This window comes from Equus caballus, chromosome 5 (genome assembly GCF_041296265.1).
Source record: "Equus caballus isolate H_3958 breed thoroughbred chromosome 5, TB-T2T, whole genome shotgun sequence".
Classification (NCBI taxonomy): domain Eukaryota; kingdom Metazoa; phylum Chordata; class Mammalia; order Perissodactyla; family Equidae; genus Equus; species Equus caballus.
This window is the reverse complement of record NC_091688.1, coordinates 45,814,712-45,837,455: the sequence shown is the minus strand read 5'-3', so window position 1 is coordinate 45,837,455 and position 22,744 is coordinate 45,814,712. Positions and strand designations below refer to the sequence as shown.

Below are 22,744 nucleotides of genomic sequence, written 5' to 3'. Positions count from 1 at the left end.
CACCCCCGGCCCCAGCAACAACACCTTGGTGTGCTTTTGTCCCATCTTGCCCCTAAATGGGAGGCAGAGAAAAGAGAATCCTTTTCCTGAATTGCACGTGAATTCTGCAGAGCCTCAGCTGACACATACCTTTACTTCCTTAGCAACAATATGGTGGGTGCCTTCTTCTTGGGTGACACCCACCCTCCACCCACCACTTACTTATCTGGGATGCTTTATTCAGACACAAGAAACAATGCCAGCGATGTGTATAAATACTGTGCTTTAATGAACTCCTTAATAGAAATGTCACTACAAAAATACACAATTGGAAGAGACAGGGTGTCTCCCATATCCACCCCATGCCCATAGAAAACTATAAAGGAAGAAATAGAAACTGGAATTAAAGAAGCTGCAAGAGGAGGTGATGAATGAAGTCTGTAGGCCATCTTGGGACTGCTGAACAGCATCTCTGATCTCACAATTTAACAGTTGGATATCCAAAAGGCATGCAATTTCCCTGAAAAAAAGAGGCGATCATACTCTGGATTGTTTCTTAATTCTTCAAATCACAAGAAACAAATGAGGACAAGAGTTGGAGAAGGTTAGCACCACACATCTGCAATGAAAGCTCAAGTCTGTGAGCTTGTTAAGGGCTGGAGTGTGAAAGCTGAGGCAGCATGACTAGATAAGAAAAACTGAAAGATTAGAGGGAACCCTCCATCATCTCAGATGCCCTCTGCCCTGCCCATGAGGAAGCCAGCAGTTTCAACAGGATTGGGAGAGAATGGTGTTTGGATCTCTTTTCTTGGAGTGATCCTCAGGAGATATTCTTGGTGTCCATTTCCTTAATAGCTCCTGAAGATGGGATAGCTCATCCTGGAGGCCAGAGACTGTGGGAGCTGAGAGGCCCATCTGGGGAGGGGTGAAGAGAGGCAGAGAGGAATATTATTGCAGCTCTAGCTCTCTGCTTCTAAGATCTGCCCACTGCTTCTGGTGTCTTTAATTCTCTCTTCCCCTCCAGTTATGCCCTAGGTTCCGCTTGATTTAAGTCTCCAGCAGTTTCCCACATTCCCAAATGTATCCACTTTGATCCCAGCAGGAACGGTACTTCACTTCCCAGTCCCTACAGCCCTTGCGTTTCCAGCTCCTAGAAACATCGAAACCTCTGGTTTCTGCTAGCACATCTGGTTCAGCAGTCAGGCCCCTTCTCCCACTCCCAATCCCTGTCTCCCCTGCTCACCTGGACCTCAGGCCTTCCCCTCAGGTAGCAGCGTCTCCAGAGCCTGATCTGGGGTCCGAGATATCCAGGCAGCAACAGCCCTGGTGGTAAAGGGCAAGCTCCCCAATGTGAAGGGAGCCCCCACTCCTGATCAGCCAGACTTTCTGAGGAGATGGCAGGTCGAGGGAGCCAACGAGAAGAGACTGCAAGCAGGGACGGACTGTCCCGCCAAGGGCAGAGCTGATGCAGGGGGGTCAGGGCCCCTCTAGAGAAGAGCCACACAGAACTGGGGGGTCCAGGAACCATGAAGCTTGGCTAAAGGAGAAAGGGAAAGCAACCTAGAAACCAGATGACCCCAGTTTCCCCAAACTGAGTCAGGAAGGAATGCCCAGTTCACACTGCACTAGTGATGGAACTACAAGCCTCTCCCTGAGAATTCTTTGTCTACTCTCCTCATTAGGCTTCAAACTAGACCTCAGGACTGATTAAAATTGATTTTAGGGAAACATGTAAAATGTATGCATAAGAGAGGAAATGAGGAGGATAAAAAGGATGCCCTCTGTGCTATTCCAGGATTTCTGTCTTCCTCAGGACAGCCAGGGACTATAAGTAACAGCTACAGAAGAGGAGTTGGGTAGCTTTCCCTGGGGAACTCAGACACTGTCTTTCCCCTTCACCCCATCTAGTAGGATGAGCCTGTGAGAAAGTCAAGGGAATTTAGGAAGTTTAGACACCTCACCTGCTGTCTAGGGAGCCAGGAACCTGGGCAGTGTTCTGGGTCATAGCCAGGATTATGGAATTGTAGTATCTGTTCATTGCTGTAGCGTAAATCCCAGTCCCAGACAGACAGCTTTTGGTTAACAGAATTCCCAGCTGAGGGCTGGGAGTACCCCGGGGTATAGACTTGTGTATAGGAGTTGAGCTGGACAGAGGAAACAAGAAAAAGGATGGTTAAACAGAAAAAGCATAATCCTTTTCCCAAGTCTATGGAGAAATCATGAAACTCTCATCTCTTACTATAAGAATCATGTAGGGTGAAAGTCCAGTCCTCAGAGTGAGCACCAACCTCCCCCTTTCCCACCGACAGACCTTACTTTTCATAAATCAAGACTAAACTTTAGAGAGTACTTCTCAATGAGGCAAAAAAAAAAAAAAGACAAGTCAAAAATGGAAATCACTGACCTGTCCACTCTGCTTTCCACGCTCCCAGGGAGTGTCTCTCAAGAATGTAAGGGTGTCAGGAACCCTGACACTGTCTTGAAGAGCAAGAAGGAAAAACTCAGAGAATTCAAACTCAGCTGGAAACTGCTGGAGGAGCTGCCAGACGCAATCAAGGAAAAGGAGAAACACTGGGGCCTGAGAAGAGGGACATTAAGAGGTTGGAAGGGATTCTGGGACTCGGCGTGGGGGGATGACAAAATGACAGGGGATGAGAGACACAGGGAACAGGAGCAACTAAGGAAGTCAGGGAATGGAAATCTGAATTGACTAGTAGAGGGTTGTGAACCCTCACTCATCTGGGTCGCTCTTGAAGCTCAGCCCAACCTTAGGACCCTTCTGACTGGATTCACCTCCAACAGATTATCCTGTATAATTTCCTCATCCCCTTACTTCTTTAGTAATACCCTTCCAATACCCTCCTAAAACATTCTCACCTCTTCACTGGCCCCAGTTCCCCCAAGTCGGGTCAGGAAAGGATGTCCAGCTGCCACCCACTCTCGCTGTACTAGTGATTGGAAGCCAAGCAGTGTTCGGGCTTCAGGGGCTGAAAGCAGCTGGACGAGTGAAGAGAGGAGGCCATTGAAATCACGATCACCGCGCTCTGGGTGATAAAGAGGGAGAAGGGACAAAGAAGGAGGGACCAAGAAACTAGGGCAGAAGAGAATGAGAAAAGGAAACATAGCAAGAAGAGAGAGGCACAGAGGGGAAAAGTTTTGGGTAGTTAGGATCAAGGGGGCACATAGAAGTAAAGAAAAAACAAAGACCTTAAATGATTCACTCATAGACGCCACTTGGATAGAAATACCCAGCTTCACATGTAGGAGGCAGAATCATAAATATCAAATCAGCTTCCACATAGTCCTTCCCACCCCAATCCCAATCCCCATCCGCTGATGGAAGGATGGGAACAGAGAGCTGAGAACCATACTGTTAGGGACCACAGGCTTAGCGGGGGGCAGAGGTAGCACTAAAGGATGAGTTAGAGCTCATGGGTAGTTCCTAGTAACAGGAGAGGGTGCTAGCACTAGAAGGGAACAAGGAAGCCTTATAGTTCTCCCTCCTGAACAGAACCAGTCAGGTAGGTAAAGGAAAAAGGCAAGGAATGGAGGGGGTTGACTCAAGACACTCACCTTGAAGTACTACAGAGCGAACCCTGGATGTCACTAGGACTGAAATGTCACTGGCCTTTCGAAGACAAGACCTGGAGGGGCAGGTGAGGAAGAGGAGGGAAGAATGATAAGCCTGAAGGAAGGGAGTGTTGTGTCATGGGATGAAATAGAGGCAGCTCCTTCTAACAAGCAGCAAATAACAGTATTCTTGGGAAACCAAGGAGAAGAGTTAATGGAAGGCCATTTAGGAGTCCAAGTTAACAGAAGGTTGGGGAGGGTCGAATTATAAATCAGTCAGACAAAGAGGGAGTACCTGACATAATCCAACCATCGTGTTCCTTCCAGGGCTGAGAGCCATTTATCCTCAGCTACAGATGAATCTGATAAAGAGTAGAGATGTTAGAAGGGCAAAGAGATCGGGGAACACAGGATTCACATTCAGAATCCATAGCCTGAAAGGTTAAGAGTAAGTTGGGTAGTGATTGCCTAGGGTTAGGGATAGGAATGAGAAGTAACTATAAATGGCCATGAAGTTTCTAAAATTGTGATGGTTTTACAACAATACAACATAAATATAATAAAATTCATTGAATTCAGTGACTTTTAAGATGGGTGAAGGGTGAATTTTTACATAAATTATATTGCAATAAAGCTGTTGAATTTTTACATAAATTATATCGCAATAAAGATGTTGGGATTGGGAAGACAGGAAGATAGTGAGTTTGTTGGAGATAGGAGTTGAGTAGAAAACTAAGGATTATCGGGCTGAAGGGATATCAACTACAGCAGGCAAAAGGTAAACTAGGTTAGGGTCCGCAGGTCTAAGGGTAGGGGTAAGCAGTCAGAGGTTATTCTTACCAGGTAGGCAGAGGTCCCTCAGCCTCAAGTGAGCAAGTTGGACATCTGCAAGACTAGGCAGCTCATCCATTGTGTCTACCAGGACAACATCTGAATGCCCAGCCTGGAGCATCAACTCCACTGTTCTGGAGGGGAGGGAGTCAGAAAGTAAGGGAAGGAGTCTGCCCTGAACATCTAACCCTTGATTATTCTCATCAAACCTCCCCTCACCTGATGTCCTCCTTGTTAGGGTCACTGGCTGTATAGAAGCCACCACAGCGGAGAAGATCACTGCCCCCAGGGTGATGCCAGGACAGGCGCTTCAAATGAGTGAGAGGAGGATCATTATGGGAGGAATCTCCTGGCCCCACACTATCCTTGCCCCCACACTGAGCTCACAGGGATTCCCTCCCTCCACACTGACCCCTGACCTCCCATGACCCTCTAATCCCCAACCATTACCCTGACCCTCACACTGACCGGTCCACGGCCCTGATGGAAGTGGCCAAATGCTCTCCTGATCTCATTATCCAGAGTTCGGTTAGGGACCCAGAAGTAACGGGGGAGGCTGTGAAATTGAGAGTTATGTTACAGCTTGGCTCAGTGACCTCGTTATAATGCAAAGCTGTTATCACAAGAAAGCTGCTTAGGTAAGGATCGTTCCAAGGGATTGCAGGTTTAGAGATCTAGGAGGCAAGGGGCATAGCTTTGTGGATGTCCTAGGAGACTGGAGTTTGTGGGAGGTCCTAACTTTAGAGGATCAGAAAACTGGAAGGATTGAGATGGCAGCAGGAGTGGACTGGGAGATCACCTGGTGGCTACGTCGAACCTCTCATTGACGGTGCTGACCCTCCAGCCCTTGGCCCCCTGCTTTTTCCGCTCAGTCTCCCAGTCTTCTAATATCTCCAAGAGGGGAATAGGTGGTTTTCTGGAGCTAGACCTCTGGCCTAGGGCAGGAGTGAGGCACAGAGGAGGAGGAACCAGAGACAGCTTCTCAGTTCTTTGTCTTCAGCCAGCCTCTGCTTTTTCAGACTCTTTACTTTTCCTTACCCTAAAGCACCCCCACTCACCAGCCTTGCTCAGGGTTATCCCTGCATACTGTTGGGCTTGCCTGCTCTGAGCTCTGGCTTGGACAATGGCCATGGTCACCTGTGGAGGAAAGGGCATCCCATCCTTTTGTCTCAGACTAGAGAATTGAAAAGAAGGAAATGGGGCTCACGTGTTGCACCACTGCTTTTGCCACAATAGAGAAGAATAAGGAAGATAGTCCCTAACAAAGGGAGCTTCCAAAGGTCATGAGGATTGGGGTCAGGAGAACACAGCTAGAACCACAGAATCACAAAGTATTAATTCCGAGAGGAATCTTAGCAATAATTTCAACCAACCCTCCCCCACCCCCACCCCCATTTTTCAAAGGAAGACACTTGCCCATAGTCACACTTCTGATAATTGGCAGACCCGAACTAGAATTCAGGCCCCTTATTCTCATATTACTATCATTTATCCCAGCCTTTTAGCCTCTCCTTCAGGAGAGGAGCAGAGAGAATGATGAGAGGGATCCTGGGAGATAGGGGAGTACTGAGAATTGCCAGGGAAGGGATCACAAGGCTCTAAGGGAAGGAGGGGTCCTCGAGTTGGGGACCTCTTACCTGAAAGGCCTGAGGCTCTAGTCCTCCAGCCTCAAAACCAACTCTGAGCAGCCGGAAGTCTCGGCCGTGAATCAGAATCTCCTCAGGAATAAATTTAAGCAGGGACCCTGGACGGAGGAGCTGGATTCGGGACAGGCCACTTACTGAAGTCAAGAGTTAGAGAGCAGCATAGCCATGGATTAGGGTCCCTCTAGGAGGAACTCTTCCAGCCCATCCTAGTCCATCCCTGGCTGTCCTCTGAGAATAGAAGGAGGATGAGGAGGGGTTCCAACACCCCCAGTGAGTCCTTCACCCAACCCCCACACTTACCAGCCTCTACTCGCCCAACGTTGACCAGGGCAAAATCATATTCACTGCTCAGGGGAGTCTCCTAGAGGAAGCACATGACTGATGCTAAAGACATCTGAGATCTCTCTCATTGTCCTGCCTTGACAGCCCCTTCCCTCCCTACAGATAGTCCCCATTGACTATCCCTGATACATTCAAAAGACAGCCCTTAGACATAGTTCTCACTATCTTCCTGTAATGTTTGTCTAATCCTTCTAGACTCCCCTACCCATTTCATGCTAGCGTCCTTTCCCTTGCGCTAACCATCTCACCTGACTCCGCTGCCATCCACAGGGCTGGAAGGTGACCCTCAAGTTGGTGCAGATCAGGGTTCCAGGCAATTCAGGTTCCAGCCCCTTCCTCATCCCTGGGGCCCATGCTAGGATCTGTTCCCCTACAGGGGAAAAAGGGAAGCCAGGTTATGACTAGTCCCAGTGTTGTCCACACTTGCATACACCCACTTCTCAGAGACAGGAGGATCTAAGGAGGGAAGATTAAGATCCTCCCTTAACCCCACTAGAATGAAAGCTTAGGAGGAGAGAATTTGTATTCTTTTGCTCTAGAGCCTAGAACAGTGCCTGGCACATAGTAGGCACTCAAATGTTTATTGAATAAGTAAATGAGAAAAGGGATAACAGGGTCAGGAAAACAGAGGGACCATCAAGGTCCAAGCTCCCAGACAGTTCTGCACACAGAAGACAGCAAGCCTCAGGCAGAAGCACTTTGAGCCGGAAAAGGAACACAGAGGTATCTTTGGCAAGGGTATGAAACAAGGTTTGAGTAGGGTGAAATTTGGAGGAGTCTTTGGAGAGCAGAAGGATTGGAAGGGCATTATTACCTGGGAGGCATCCAGAGGACATGCAACTGCCAAGCTGACGACTCCTGCGCTCCGGCATCCGACTCCCCTGAACAGACTTTGGTCCGGAGAGCTGTGAAGGGTATAGGGTTAATCCCCAGGCCTCTCCACCTCTGGGGTCTAGGATTACCTCAGCAGCCACCTTTGGAGGCTTCAGACTCTCGGGGGAAACTGAGATCAGTGGCTGTGGGGAGCTCAGGATGGGGGTTGGCAGAGAGTAAAGGGAGGGGCTGGTTAATGGATAATGAGACAATGAACTTGAGACTGAAAAAGACAGACCAAGCTCCATCAACCGAAGTTGATAGGAGAGGCCCTTCTTCTCCCCTAGATCCTTTTCTTCCCTCTTTTATCTCCACATCATCCCCATTCACACCCTCTTGCAGACTGCCCCTCTCCCCCCCAAGCCCAAGTTTCCTCTCCTTACCCCCATCTCTGGCTCCTCCTTCTGGGGGGCGATGTTGAAACTCTGGCCCCGGCCCCCCCACCACATTTCTCTGGCTCCATCCGGGGACGGAGCAGTTAAGAGTAGGAAACCTCGAGGATGCTCAACTCCTTGGGGAGAGGCTGAATCTTGTAGTTGAGAGGAGGCAAGTCAGGGCGAGGGGGAGGGCCCAAAGGAAAGGAGTGTTTGAGGTGCACGGAGCACGATTTGGGGTCTTTTGAAAGGTGTGTCCAGCCCAGCCAGAGGAGGCTCCTCGGAAACTTCAGTTGACTCTGGAGAGGGCGGGAGAGATGCCCAGCCCCTTAAAGGAGAATACACACAATTTTGGAAAAGTGAAGAGGAAGTGGAGGAGCCTGAGAAAGGTGAGGACAAAATGGGGAACTGGGAAAAAAGTACCCAGCTTCCCTTCACCCCAATCCCAGATCCTATTCTCTTCCTGTTCATGAGCATTGGAGACTGTCTGAGGGGAACAGTAATACTGAGTATTAAACTGGAATAATTTGGGCCACTTCTCTGGATTCGCTCAGTGATGGCTTCCCTGGGAAGCTCGGTTTTCTTCTCTCTTCTTAAAGGGGGTGGGGGAGGGAATAGAGGGGGTGGGAGGAATGCAAAAGTAGTTCAGGCCTATTTACTGCCTCCCTGGTGGACCTAACAAAAGTGGTTGAGAAGCAGCAAATGGAAATTAGACCTCAGTGAATTTTTTGCCTGGTGAGGCACAAGAATTGGAGAGGGGGGCAAGTTAAGGTGTTTTTGTGTATCCTTCTCCAGGGATCATGAGACATACCTCATGTATAGGGTGCAGTGGAAAAGTAGGGAGAGAAACTGAAATATATTTATGTGCAAGTTCTTGGGGTGGGGATGGGCGGGCCAAGGTAAAGATCTTACCACTTAATCCATCAAACACACACAAACACACACACAAACCCATCCCAACCAACTGGTTCACTCCCTCCAAACCCAGACACCAAATCTCCAAATTAATGATTCATGTTCAGGACTTGGAAAGCTGAGGGCTGGAAACCTCTGTTCAGTTCAACAACCCCATCCCCCACCCTCCCTCCTGCAACTCAACAAGCGAAGATGGTGGGGAAGGCACAGAAAGGAAGTAAAGGAACTGTGGCTGATGGTGACTGGGGGTAGGAATTCGAAAATCTACTTTTAGATATGAAAAAGACAGGAAATCAAATACAAAGTAAGAGTTATTGAGCTGCTGTTTTATTGATTTTGAGTCTGTACAGAGGCAGCAATCCTTAGGTGGGGGCCTCAGTTTTGCACAGTGACATTCAACTCTCTCCTCCCCTCAGCGTACACACCCTTCCGGCCTCAGCTTTACTGGTTCCCTGTCTTGGCTGCAACTGTGGAAATAGTGAAGGTGTTGTGAGACAGGAAGTCTATCTGGAACAAAGAGACATACACCTGCTAGGAAGGTGGCCCTGAAGCCTGATTCTAGAAGTCCTAAAAGCTACCAAGCACCCCGACTCCCACCTACATTACACGGGCCTCATTCTCTTGGGGGAAGACAATACGTCCCAAGGTCTGTTGCAATGGGAAGAGGTGTGTACCACAATTTTAAAATCTCATTATCCACTTTTCTTTTCCTCACCCTCCTTCATTTAAGAGCCTCATTCTATTCTTTAATACTTTGAGATGTAGGAGCAGCAGAGGAATAAAGAGAAAAAACATCAAGGGAATGGGGGAAAAGTCAGGGACAGAAAAAAAAATGGGTGACTTGGATCAGCATCCAACCAGGAATGCAAAGGGGGCAGCAGCTGAGGGTTAAGTAACAGGAGAACCACTCTCACCACCCCACACACATCCAGTGGAGGGTTAGTGGATGAAAGGAAGGGTAGAGAGACAAGGGGCTGTATCAGACTTTTCCATTTTCAGAATCCTGGTCTGGTTGCAGGTTTGTGTGAGGAGAGAAGGCTGCCGGGAGGGGCAGCTGGAGGAGGGAGGTGGAGCTGAGTGAGTCACCAGATGAGTCACAGATCCAGTTATAAGCACAGAAAGAGGCCAAGGTCCTCCCCACCCCCAATCCTCTCAGCGCTACTGTCAGCCAGCTTCCCTTCCTTTTTCTACCACCCCTTTACCCACATGGCCAGTGAAGGGAGGTGGCATGGAGAAAGTCTACATGGGGACATCATAATAAATATTTCGTTAATCAGTTTAAGTACGGGGGGCAAAACACCCTGTGATTTGTAGACTGGGTATCCACAAAGTGAGAGAGACCGAGTGTCTGTATGACTCATTGAATCTGCAGTTGCAGGGCCTGGAGGGAAAAGGAAATTAGAAAAATCTGGGGTACAGGTGATTCCAGGCCAGGCAGGGGCTTCTAATTCTGTCTTCCCACCTGTGGCTGTGTGTCTGGGACACTGACTCCTTGGAGAAAGAAGAGGACAGAGTCTAGAGGGCTTCATCTCTGAAGCCCCTTTATGGGGAAAGAAAAAACGTGACTGGAACTTTGGATATGTGGCTGTTTAGAAAGGACTAAAAAGAATGGCAAAAGCTAGGTTCTCAGAAGTCCTTCAGAACCAGCTCCATTCTTTCCAGCTCAGTATCACATCCCAAATATACAATACAAAGTCATTGCTAATTTTGTTTGTTTTATTGGTCTGTGAGCTTTAGTTTCCCTTGAAGAACTTGAGCCAACAGGAAAGGGAGGGCACTTCCCTCCAGGCCCTGTGCAGCACTGAGTTTAACACTATCCCCATGCCATAAAGAGACTGAATCTTAAAAAAAAAAAAAAAAAAAACCTGTTTGATATAATCTTTTTATTTTGTTGATAGAATCCAGTAAGAGGGAAAAACTTTTGGTTAAATCTTATAACTCTCAATAAAACCAGCATAGATGAAGGGAGGAATTTGGAGGCCTATCCTACAGTATACCTGCTCCATCAGGGCTGGGGTGGAGAATGTAGGGTGGAGGGGTAGCACTGTCTTAAAGGGGAAAAATAAGAATCCTGAAAATCTCCCCTCTCCAATAATAACCTCAGTAAGTATCCCCATGCCCTGGATTAAAGGAACTAAGTGCACTTATTTAAGCCTTGAGAGATCATATCATCCCTCATCTAGGGTTACAGGGTCTGCCTCCCCCTTCACCCACAGACCCCTCCTTAACCAAGGCATTTTTGCTCATTTTGACTGCATGCCATGTACCCTCCTCCTCCCTTCTCCCCAACACAGTAATTGCATGGGCTTGCCTCTTCTAACCCCTCATCTTCCCAAAATACCACAAACCAACCCGAGTCTGTTTTCATTTCCCAGGGATTATCCCTTCACCCCTCTTCCTACACAACTCCTTCAAACAATAAAGCAACACAAACTTTACTCATCCCCATAGAAAAACACCCATTGACTTAGGGGCCCTCACCCTTAGAATGGAGAGGTTTTTTAATACCTCAATAAATAGTTACCTTCTCAAATTTTAAAAAAATGTTAATTTATTTCTTAATAAAAAGCTACAGGGCCTAAATAAAGCCCTATTTTACCATACTCACTCACCCCTAGGCCACCTTCCAGAATTTCCACCTTTTTTATTTGAAAAGAGGTCAAAAGGAACTGGGATTAGTTAATTTATAAATCAAAACAAAAACAAACATGACACAAGGTTTCTGTTTTTGTCCATTTGTCCTCAGTTTTTAAACACCAAAGTATTAACTAGAATCTAGTAACAGATCAAATCCAAACACAGCAGTCCAGCAGAGAATCAAAACTTTCCTGGTTTTATACTCGGAAAACCCCTGGTCTGTTTCCATTCCTATTGGTCCAGGCAGAATCCTATGATGTCGATTCGATGGATGCCAAAGGGAAAGACGGGCGAACTGTGCACATTCAAGGAGCGAGCTTGAGCCACCCACTGTTTGGGTGCCTGTTAGGGATGGAAGTTCACGAGGTGGAGATCTCGCCAGCGTTGTTCTAACCCCAGAAACAGGGTGAGGTGAGCAAGGCACTCACACTTGGGACACAAAAGTTAAGCGGTGCCCCCAAACTCAATAACCAAGATACTATTTTAATGCACTATTTTTGAAAACCAAAATCCACAAAGTGTATCAAAGCTTTAAAGACAGGATTCAATCCCACACTTGCTCCATTCAGCCTTACTTCCCTCACCCTAATCCCAGTCCTGTTGGATGCTGTCTTTAAGATTTTGATATTTTGTTCATCATAGATTTTTTGCATTGATTTTTTTAAATACCGCATTAAAACAGTATTTATCTTGATTATTGAGTTTTTTGGTACTCTCTCAAGTTTTGTACCTGAGGGGAGTGCTCTTCTCATACTAGTCCCAGTCCAGAAATACATACATTTCCTCCTTTGACCTCATTGCTTCCTTGAAACCAGTTTATTTTCAGATAAAAGCTTAAGAATTAATAGCCACAGGAAATGATTAGATTAACAGACTATCAGATTTGGAAAATAAGTGACTTTTAAGTTTGTTGAGGAGAAAAGAACCTTTCTAAACTCTGAGCAGTTCCAATAAGAGGATAATCTTGGCTGGCTTTATTACCACGGGGAATATGGGATGACAACTTTCCTGACTGGGCAGAAGCAAATACGAGGCCCCCAGCACACACACCCAGCCCATGTCTGCCTTAGATCAAATGTGGGGATTACATTCCACGGGATGGGTTATGAGTACATATCTCAAAAGAGAAATCCAAATACAGAAAAATAGCCCCAAGTAACACTCTGGACACTTAAGTACACTTATTCCCCTTCTTCATATGCACCCAGGAGTGTATACAATTGCATAGTTGATTTTTTTCCCAGAAAAAAAAAAAAAGAAAGAAAAAGGAAAATTGGCCCAGGATAGGTCCTCCGGTTTAAAGCTCTTAGAAATGGTGCTGGCCAGAGCGTAGGCTGTCCAGACTTGTGCTTTGTGCAAAATGCAAAGGAGCTTCCCCTACTGTGTCCACAGGCCCACTCCCACCCCCTGGGGGAAAGGGTTGAGTCAGGGAAAGGGGAAAACCTAGACAGATTAACTCATTGGGAGTAATCTGTGATCTGTGGTTATAGTTCACTAAAATATATTTCTCTAACTACCTTTTTATAAATTGCCCCAACCCCTACCCCATGTTTCAACATCAGTCCTATTATCAAAAATATCTCTTCTTACAAATTTTTTTTATTATTTTAATAAACTAACCACAGATTAAGGTCAGCTATGGCTTAACAAAAGAAGCCGGGATGTTACGTTCATTCTCCAAAAGTAGAGAGGAAGGAGAAAGAATCATTTAAATAGGAAAAAAAGAAATCATTTTTAAAAATGCTTTTGCTCGCTGGGGTCTTTTTGTTTGTTTCTTTTCCGTTAAAAAAAAAAAACAAAAAAAACCAGTCAAATAATTTGCTTTCTACAGAAATGCAGCAGCAGAAGACGGTAGTGCTCTCTTTAGGTTTTTGGTTTTGTTTGAAACAGTCTGGCCAAAGGTCGGTCCTCCTCCCACCCCTCCCAAGTGGCACCTGAACCCCAATGTGTGGTTATTGCTAAATAGTTAAAAACGATCACCCCTGTGTGAACCCACCTGGAGAAAATCCAACACACACCGCTGATCTTCTCATCACTCTCTTCCCTTCCCCAGAGGCAACTTTTTTTTCATAAAGTTAAAGTCAAAAAAAATCACAACCTTCTTCACTTAGCTGAGCTCAGACCTCAAAAAGGATAAGGGCAAGATAGGGGGCAATCGGCAATCTCCTCTTGAACTAGAACAGATGACAGACAGCTGTTTCAAGAAAATACAACTTAAGAGGAAAAAGATTCCCCTCTTAAGTTCCTCCCTTTCTCATCTCAAACCGATTTAAACTACCCCCTCCTAATAAGCACCCATGAGCACACATTACTGCCTTGTCTTTCCAGATCCTTCAGGAGGAAGAATTTATCCAACCTCAATTTCTAAATTCAAATCAACAGCAAATTTGTCTATTTTTGCAGTTTCTCTCCACACTGCTGACTCCAACCACCATGTGCTTTTTTCCAACCTAAAAGAACTTTGGTCTGCTTTTTCTTTTATTGACTGATTACTTCCTTTGTCCATTCCTCCTCCAGACTTCTGCCCACCTCCCCGCCCCCACACACCAAACCTTCCCCTACTACTTTCCCTTAGGTCCTGGGATGGACCCAAGGGGTTATGAGACAGAATCACCATCTTTCCCCCCTTGTACCTCCTCAGTCCCATCAAGTCAAGATCGGCAAAGGACTAGTACAGCCCACGAGGCACTGTCCAGCCCTGACCTGCTCTTGCCAGCCTGGCGGCTCTCCAGCACACACACACTTAAAAGTTTCTAGCCAGGCTCCCATAAACATTACTGCATTTGCCCCATCAACATGGGGGCTGGGTCTTGATGAGCCAATTAGTTGAGCTTAACTTTCTTTGTTTAGTCCCCTTGCCCTCCAAGGTTCCCTCATTCAGAACCTGTGCACCAGCAACTCCCCACCGGGTTCACGTTCCCTCCTCCTCAGTTCTTCCCTGTAACAGCAGGAACAGAAGTTGTTTGTCTCAGGGTGTCCATAGAAGCTGCAGTTCGGCTGTTTGCATTTGGTCTGGGTTGGGGGAAGCCCCCGGGGACCTCCAGCCCATCCATCTGGCTCAGGGGGCTCTCTGTAGCCGTTGCTATAGGAATCAGCCACGCGGAAAGCAGCTGGTAGCAATGCACCCCTGTGAACTCCATCCTTAGAGTGACTGCCTGGCTCCAGAGAAGGGATGCTGTCCTGATGGGGGTAGGGTCGCCCAGGAGGGCATTGTCTGGGGAAGGTGGCATATGGTGGTAGGCCCCCCCCACATGGACCCCCTGCCAACTGCCTCCGCGGTTCCTGGCAGTGGACTCCACCCCCAGAAGGCCGAGGGATAGTAAAGCCCCCAGAGTAGCCAGGAGAGAACGCCATTGCCTTGGACTCTGCCTGGGGGGCAGTCAGCAGCTCCTCCCCGCCATCTGGCTCTGGCTTTTTGGCTGGAGGAGGCCCACTCCCTACCCCTCCATTCATGATCTTCCTCTCTGCCTCCTTCTGCTTCTGCTCTGCCAGGAATCTCTCCTCAGCATCAGAAAGGTAGCGCTGGATCATCTCCTCCTGATATTGGTGACGGTGACCCATCTTCAGGGTTCCAACAAAAATAAACTTCCCCTCCCCTTGCATCGCAATCCTCATAATGCTCAGGCTTTGCATCACCTCCTGGCTATACTTGCTCCCTCCATTACCAGCAGACTCAGATGTGGGCTTCTCAGATACAGGCCTGTCCCCAGCTGCCTCCTCTTTGCCACCCTTCCAGCTCTTCAGCGAGTTTTTCTTCTTCTTCTCCAGTGTCTCTGTGCCACTGCTTACCCCCGACCCCGTTCCCATCCCTGCAGTCTTAGAACCCTTGCTGTGCATCAGGCCTCCCATGTTCTTCTTGAGCTTGCTGCCCAAGGTTTTGCCAAAGCTGCCCAATTTGTTAGCCACGGAATCTGCTCTCTTCTTGTCCTTTTCCCGATCTCGTTTTGACTTCTCTTTCCGCTTGCTGCCCTCATTGCTGGTAGAACTGCTGCCAACTGACTCCTTGTCTGATTCCCCAGACTCAGGAGTAGACCGGGGCTCATCTCCAGCTGAGGCTGTGGGGGACTCAGGCTGGGCCAGGGGAGCCTGAAAGAGACAAGAACAGTGTTGACAGTTACTCCATTGGCCTGGGTTAAGGGAAGCCCCCAGGGACGTCTAGGCCATCCATCTGGCTCCCAGGGTTCCCTGCAGCCATTGCTATAGGAATTAGCCATGTGGAAGAGGGATGGTAACACGCCTGCAAACTTCCTCCTTGGAGTGACTGCCAAGTTCCAGAGAAAGGCGGCTGTCATGATGGGGGAAGGGTCACCCAGGAAGGCATTGTCCTTCCCCGGCCCCAGTCGGCTCTCCCATGGGCCAGGGAAAGATGCATCTAATATCTAACTTTTATCTCATCCCCTGCAATTTGACTCCCTTCTGTAGTAAGAAGATATCAAAATGAAGCCTGACTGTTCTTCCAGAGCAATAAGCAACTATATAATACATGGCTTCTGGGTGAGGAGGGAGAATATTCTATACACACTGGAATGTCCTTTATTATAAATTTCTCTATGCCAAATTCTGCCCAAAATTAACCGCAAGGAAGTCTTGACTAACCACAACCAACGAAGTCTAACCATTCTATATCCCCTCAACTTATAGACATTCAGCCCTGGAGTCCATCCATGTGCCCTGGCACCTGTGTTCCTGATCTATGGATAATAATGATGTCCTCAGAACCTCCTGGATCAGGAGTTGTTTAAGCTACTCTGTCTCATCTGGTGCCTGATACAGAGGTCTATGTATAGAGGGCTTGGGAAAAAGTAATGACAATCTCAAGTTCACCAAAAAGTCCAGAAAACTTTTCTTGAAGAATGTGTTTTAGAACACAGAAATCAGAAATCAGAGCTTGGTTGGAGAGGAGATGTGGAAAATAGAGGGCACTGACAGGCAGAAAGGCAGGAAAACGTGTCTTTTGGAACTTATCTGATATTTTCCCATTATTCCTAACCTTGAACCATAAGCCACCACTCAGAAGAGATTCAGAAGGAGACTACCACCACATGCCCTTGTTCTCCCTGTCACTGAAAATGAGGAAGTGCACGGTGGGGTGGGAGAAGTCCTCACCTGCGCATCAGAGGACACCGGGACCCACTTCACATTCATGTAGCCATGAAGCAAATGCAACTTGACCTCTAGGGACAGGATTACACTGTGAAAAGGAGAAAAAAAGAATTAAAAACATACAACGACCTTTCAAAAGCAAAACAGTATGATCCAACTGAGAGGTAGGATGGGTGAGGACTACATGGCTTGGGACTCAGACAGAGTTGGGTTTGAATTACAGCTCTCCCAAATACTAAAGCTTTGTGACCTTCAGCAAGTCACTTCAACCTCTAAGACTCAGCTGGGGTTGATAATGGGGATACATAATAATATCAATCCTGTGGGGTTGTTGTGAAGATTAAAATAGTATTTGGAAAGGGCCCAGCACAGTGTCTGGAAAATAGGAAATACCTACTAAACACAGCCATTATTCTTGTTGCTGTTGTAAATACTATTTAAAAGGAGCTTTTGATAATTAGGTGAGAACTTTTTTAAAAGCCATAAACTCTTGGTTTTTAAATCATCCCTTTCAGTTGGATCCCAGTTTCAGGAGCCCACGGAAGGAAGCACTGGGTAAGAGGTAAGGGAGGAGCTTTTACATTCACAGACCCTTCACAGGACGCTGTACACAGAGGCAGGGAGCCTCTGGGCTCCAGCTTCTGGGAGGAGGGGTGTGTGTTGGGAGAGAATGTATTTTTCTTGCTATTTAAATTCCAGAAAGGCAAAAACCCAGAGCAAACTATTTTGGTCAACTATTTAAAACCCGTCTCACTTGAGCTGCAGAGGTGTGATTTGATTATCTTGATTTTCTGATCACTGTTTTGGGATTCTGGGACATATCAGTGAGAGAACACTCTTCATGAACTGATTGGTGGTTACCAGGGGAAAGGGGGGCTGGGGGGTGGGCACAAAGGGTGAAGTGGTGCACCTACAACATGACTAACAATAATGTACAACTGAAATTTCACAAGGTTGTAAACTATCATAATCTTAATAAAAAGCAAAAAAAAAAAAAGAACACTCTTCATATTATAAAGAAAGAACAAGTCCATCTTCCCAAAGACACTAAAGCTAGGGCATGACAGTCTTGCTTCAGAGCTGAGGAAAAGTCCCTGGGAGACAGATGCCATATGTGGAAGAGACTGCAGCTACAAAGCAGATGGAAAGGCTAGGTCTGCCTCACCTGGCCAGTCGGACATTGTCACTGTCATCTTTGCCCCATTCCCAGCCCTTTCCAGGGTCCACAGCAAAGTGCAAGGGCAGCAGCTTATGCTCTGAATCTGTAAGTGGGATCACAGCTGAAGAGGAAAAAAACATGTCATCAAAGAGTCTCCTTGAGGAGAGAGGAAAGCAACTGAACACAGGCTGACTTCACTAAAAAGGAGGCTGAATCATACCACAGATCTTTAACTGTAGCCACTTCTCAATTCTTACATGTGAATTACCCTAGCATTAAAAACTAACGGACTGGTTTTCCCTTAATATCCAGCACTCAATTTAGGCCACTAATCTCCACGACTCCTCACCAGTCAGTCAACTAACACTCATAATGTTCTTGCCAGTGAATGTGGATTCAGGGAATTCAAAATCATTAAGACACAGCAAGGGGTCATTTGGAACGTTATGACCTTAATACATAAACTCTTTACTCCAGAACAGGGAGCAGGGAATACAGGCTACTGTGTTTTTCCCCAAAACCTGTTTTTTTTTTTAATCCTTAATTTTAAAACTCTGGTATATCTTATAGTTTAGTAAAACAGTATCAATATGTGCTGTCTGGGCTTGCACCTCACTTAATTCTTTCCTCTTACATTCTCTCTCATTTCAGTTTTTCCAAGTGAAAATAAAGCAGACCAAAAGACACCAGAGACACAGACATTGCATTCAGTACCTTGGTCCTTGGCATTCTCCTTCTGCTCCATGGACACAAGTGCAGAAAAGTGGGCCTGATCATAGGCAAGCACCAGAGGGGAGCGGTGACACTGGCTGGCTGGGACCTCCAAGGGCAGATAGATTCCCCCAAAGGGAATAGGGGCGAATGCTGCAAGAAACCGTGAAGATTATTACCAAGGCGATGTTCTTGCCTAGTGGGCAATCCCTCCACTCTACTCTGCCAAGTGAGTCTTCCCTTTCATTCCAACCCCTGTTTAATAGTACTTTCCTAAGAAGCCTCATGAATTAACCCCAACTGCTTTACTCTGAATCTCTAGAGAATTTTGCATTTTTCTAATTTATACCTTGTTTTCTTCCAAGGGTCTATATGTTCCCTTCCCTGCCCTCCTCCCAGTGCTTAGCCTAAGGCTCTGCAAATAGGGGGTGCTCAGGATGGAGTAAGGATTAACTGACTCACCTTCCCCGCCGGAGTCCCTCAGCATGGTGTCTGCCACGACGACTATGGGCCTCCTAAGCACATGGGCAAGGACAAAGACGTGGAATTCTTCTAGGCTCTCATACACAGGCTCCTCTGAACTCTCCACCCTTGAGTTGCAAGAGGGGAGAGAGTAGAAGGGATTCAGTGGAAGGGAAAGGGAAGGAAACAAAACAAGAGACCTCTAAAGTCCAGTTCTGCAAAGAGGAAAAAGAGACTATCCTTCTCTGGTTTTCTAATCTTAAGGCTGCCACGGACATAGCTGATTATTTTATGCTACCATGGCTGTTTCTACTTCCATTTCACAGATGGGAAATCTGAGAAAGCAGATCTGAAGGCTCTAGGGTTAAAGTAGCGTGAAGAATCTGGAGGTAATCCCTCTCTTCGTACCCATCTTGCTCAGCAGCCTTTCCCAATTCTCTTTATCCAGTAGCTCAATACGCAACTGTGGAGCCTCATCCTGCTTACTTTACCCACCACGACCACTCACAGATCACACACATCATGTCCTACAAAAAAAAATTCCTCTTCCTATGTTCCCTTACTTGAAGAACAGCCTCACCATCTACCTAGTGACCTAATCAGAAATCTGTGAAATACTTATTGTTCTTTATCTCTGATCTTCAATTAATCACCCGGCTTGACCAATTCCATCTCTTAAGTGTCTCTTCTATCTATCTCCTCTGGCCCATCTACAATCTACCAGTCTTGCTCACACCCATTGCCCTGTTTCCTGGGTTACTACAAGTGCCTCTAGTCTCTCTCCCCTCCACTTCATCATCCACTCTGCAGTCAGCAGGTTCAAATATGCGAATTTGCTCCCATCACTCAGATACTCACAGTTCAGTGGCTTCCCGCCCCCTAACACAATGTTATTCAACATCGAATACCTGCTACAAATGCAGATTTCTGGGCCTTACCTGAGTCCAACTCAACTGGACTGCCTTAGGGTGGAGGTCCAGAAATCTGAATTTTAAACAATTGCCTCAGATTATTCTTATGCGCAATAAAGTTTGGATAGGTTATAATTTTTAACTTTTTATTACAGAAAATTTCAAAATTTTAAACATACTGAAAACTGGAAAGAATATTATACTAAACTCTCATGTATCCACCACCCAGCCTGAACAATTATAAACACATGGTCAATCTCGTTGCACCTAGACCTCAACCTACTTCCCTAGCAGCCCCTACCCTACCTCACCAGATTATTTTGAGGCAAATCCTGGACATCATATCATTTCATCCAAAAATATTTCAGTTTCTATCTCTAAAAAATAAAGGTCTCCTTTTAAAAACCACCACAATACCATTAATATCACACTTAAAAAAGTTAACAATAACCAAACATGTAGACATTGTTCACATTTCCCCAACTGTCTTATAAATGTCCATTCCAACGTCTTTTAACTGTCTTTAAACTTAGGTTCTCTCTCGCTTTTTATTTTCCTTGCAATTTATTTATTGAGGAAACTGGATCATTTGTCCTGCTGTTTCCCAAAGTCTGGATAGTATACAATTTTACTTGCTTAGCATGGTTCAAGAGAAAGCTTATCATGGCACACAAAAATCTGGGTTGCCCAGCCTCATCTATCTATCATTCTGCACCACGTCCTCTATATTCCAGCAACACTGACCTGAAGGTCCTAGAACATACCATCCTGTTACACCCTTCTGTGCCCTTACCATGGTTCCTCTCTTTCCTTCTAACATTCTTTTAGCACAGAGCTCTTTGGACACTGAGGACTCAGTGAAGATTATTTCCTGCTCCCCCACTTAGCCATACTTACCCACCACAATTGGCTCCATTGGTACCTAGATGCATGCGAGGTTCACTTGAGGCAAGCTTGATCAGCTCATTCCATTCCTTCTGCCATTCATCCTCTGTGTATACCAGCCCTGACTGTGTGAAAGACAGAGAGGGATATCAAGCAATTAGAGGCTAGGTTCAAGAGGCAATAGCCATTCCAACTCACTCACATTATCCTGCTCTCCATTCTCCTAGCACTTATCTTACAATTTGTACTACAAGTCACATTTCTTCTTTTTATAGTCAAGATTCATGGAAGAACAGTCTATAATCTCTCTCACACTTCTTTTTCATCCATTTGCCAACCCACTGCAATCTAGCTTGTTTCTGCCCTCCAGCCTACCCCCCTCATCCCCTACATATCACTTTACCTAACTGACTTTGGCAAAGGAAAATGACCTTCTAATTGCCAAATTCAGTGGATTCTTTGGTTCTCATCTTTCTTACCCTTCATTTGGCATTTGATCTTCTCTTTAAACTTTCTTCTCCTTTAACTTATACAATGCTACTTTCTCCTACCTCTCTGAACTCTGTCTACTCCAGAAATATTGGTGTTATGTCAATGATTTTAGCTTTGGTTCCTTTCTTCCACTCCCATAAACTCATCTACTGCCATGTATATGCTCAGGAATCTAAAATCTCCCTCTCCAGCCCAGACTTCCTCTTAATTTCTGTCTTCACATCCAGCTGTTTATTGAAGATGGCCACTTGCCCATGACTACCTCAAACTCTATACAGTCAAAACTGAACTCCTATCTCTTCCAAAACCCACTCTTCTTCCTATATTCTTACCTTAGGGAATAGCACTATCATCCACACACCCAAGATGGAAACCAGGGAGTTATCTAAGAACCCTCTCCTTTCACCCACTCCATACCTGGATCCCTTCAGTCAACAATTATTAAGTATGAACTATTGCTATGGATGCTTAACTGGTTTTTCTACTTCCAGTCATACATTCTTCTGATCCATTTTCTACAAGGGTACCAGAAAGATTTTTCTAAAATTAAAATCTGATGATTTTTGCTCCCTGCTACAAATTCTTTTAAGAGCTGTCATTGCCTATTAGATATAGTTGAAACTCCTTAAGTATAGCATACCAAGTCCACTTCCCAGCTGCTACCCATCTCTCTAGTCTGATATATCATTTAATTAGCTGGAGTTCCTTGAATGCACCATGTTGTTTTATACTTCTCAGCTTTTGTGTGGGTCGTTCCTTTTGCCTGGAGCAGCCCATTCCCTATCCAGCTGGTGAACAATTTCTCAGCTGTCAGGAGAGAAGGCAAGTGTCATTCCTCTATGAAGCCTTTCCTAAATCTCCCTGATAGATTGACCACTCCTTCCTTTGTGCCTTCCATCCTAAACTGCTATACAGACTTCTAGCATAGAAGTCATCAACTGTTACTTTGTTGCAATTATGTATTTACACATCCATCTCCTCCTACTACTTTTGGGCCAAGGACTGTTTTACGCAGTATGCCTAGTGTCTATTATGTGATCAGTAATCAATAAATACATGCTGAGTGAAACTACAATTTTTATCAAAGGAGTGGGAGAAGCAGTACAAATAATTTTTAAAAATCATATTGGCTTCAGGATCTATATGATGATTTGGGAGACAAGTCTACCTTATTAATTATATTTTCTTACATTAGTATTAAAATGAGTTTATACAGCTTAAACACACACTGAGAGAGTAGAATCACACTGGAAACATGAGGGGCATCAAGAACAAATTTAACAGGGATTAAAGAGCTGTTGTGAGCATATTTTACTTTAATAATAAAAAAACGACAAAGCTATTTTCAGTTTGTAAAATGCTATCACAAGTTTTTTTCACTTAAAAATTAAAAGAATAATGCACAGGTTATATATGAGGTGCTCTGCTCACTCTGATAAATGGTCACCAATACACATCCAGGAGGATCGGTCTCCCTCTTCCTCTCACCTATTTCTGCTTCCTGTTTTTATATACACAGCCACTAGGTGGAGTACCCTTCTAGCCTGAAAAGGCTCTTACTGGGTTTTACCACCAATTTCAACACAAAACAAGGAGGCCCAGGAAATCAAAACTAATTTAGTTTGTTTGGTGTTTGATACTGGCTAAAAGAAGTTCCCCAGTCCATCACTCCTCTCCCTACATTCCCACTCCCAAGGTGGGGTATAATGCCATGAATGGTCTGAGCTAAAACAATTATCTAGGCCACATTTTCAGTATGGAACTTTCAATGTGCTGAGTAAAAAGATTGCTCCTTCGCTAGCCACTGTTCTCTATGCATGTATTTCCATTGGGGACTTCGAGAGGAAATAAGTG

General features: G+C 45.7%; 2 protein-coding genes and 1 long non-coding RNA gene across 24 annotated transcripts in view; 1 reads left to right on the top strand and 2 right to left on the bottom strand.

Annotated features, from left to right (window-relative positions):
* Positions 1-521: 521 nt before the first annotated feature.
* On the bottom strand, positions 522-8,129 carry MTMR11 (myotubularin related protein 11). Its single transcript, XM_005610194.4, is given in 18 exon segments — positions 522-761; positions 763-894; positions 1,223-1,516; positions 1,941-2,123; positions 2,384-2,557; positions 2,857-3,023; positions 3,553-3,623; positions 3,845-3,911; positions 4,390-4,514; positions 4,600-4,688; positions 4,849-4,936; positions 5,180-5,315; positions 5,439-5,517; positions 6,018-6,160; positions 6,327-6,387; positions 6,617-6,738; positions 7,183-7,273; positions 7,625-8,129. Coding segments are annotated over 18 exon segments (2,142 nt in total). The 5' UTR covers positions 7,691-8,129; the 3' UTR covers positions 522-707.
* Positions 7,795-22,248, top strand: LOC138924302 (uncharacterized). The gene is made up of 3 exons (XR_011439255.1): positions 7,795-8,004; positions 18,081-18,369; positions 18,506-22,248. It is a non-coding gene; the product is annotated as an uncharacterized lncRNA (long non-coding RNA).
* OTUD7B (OTU deubiquitinase 7B) overlaps positions 10,399-22,744 on the bottom strand; it is a 55,101-nt gene continuing 42,755 nt past the window's right edge. For all 22 annotated transcript variants that reach the window (XM_023641278.2, XM_070268361.1, XM_070268358.1 and 19 more), the window contains 6 exons: positions 20,411-20,523; positions 18,603-18,730; positions 18,144-18,293; positions 17,436-17,550; positions 16,274-16,358; positions 10,399-15,253 (listed from right to left, as the gene is read on the bottom strand). In XM_023641278.2, the coding sequence (XP_023497046.1) occupies positions 14,045-15,253; positions 16,274-16,358; positions 17,436-17,550; positions 18,144-18,293; positions 18,603-18,730; positions 20,411-20,523 (1,800 nt within the window). In that variant the 3' untranslated portion in view covers positions 10,399-14,044. The remainder of the gene's footprint in view (positions 15,254-16,273; positions 16,359-17,435; positions 17,551-18,143; positions 18,294-18,602; positions 18,731-20,410; positions 20,524-22,744) is intronic.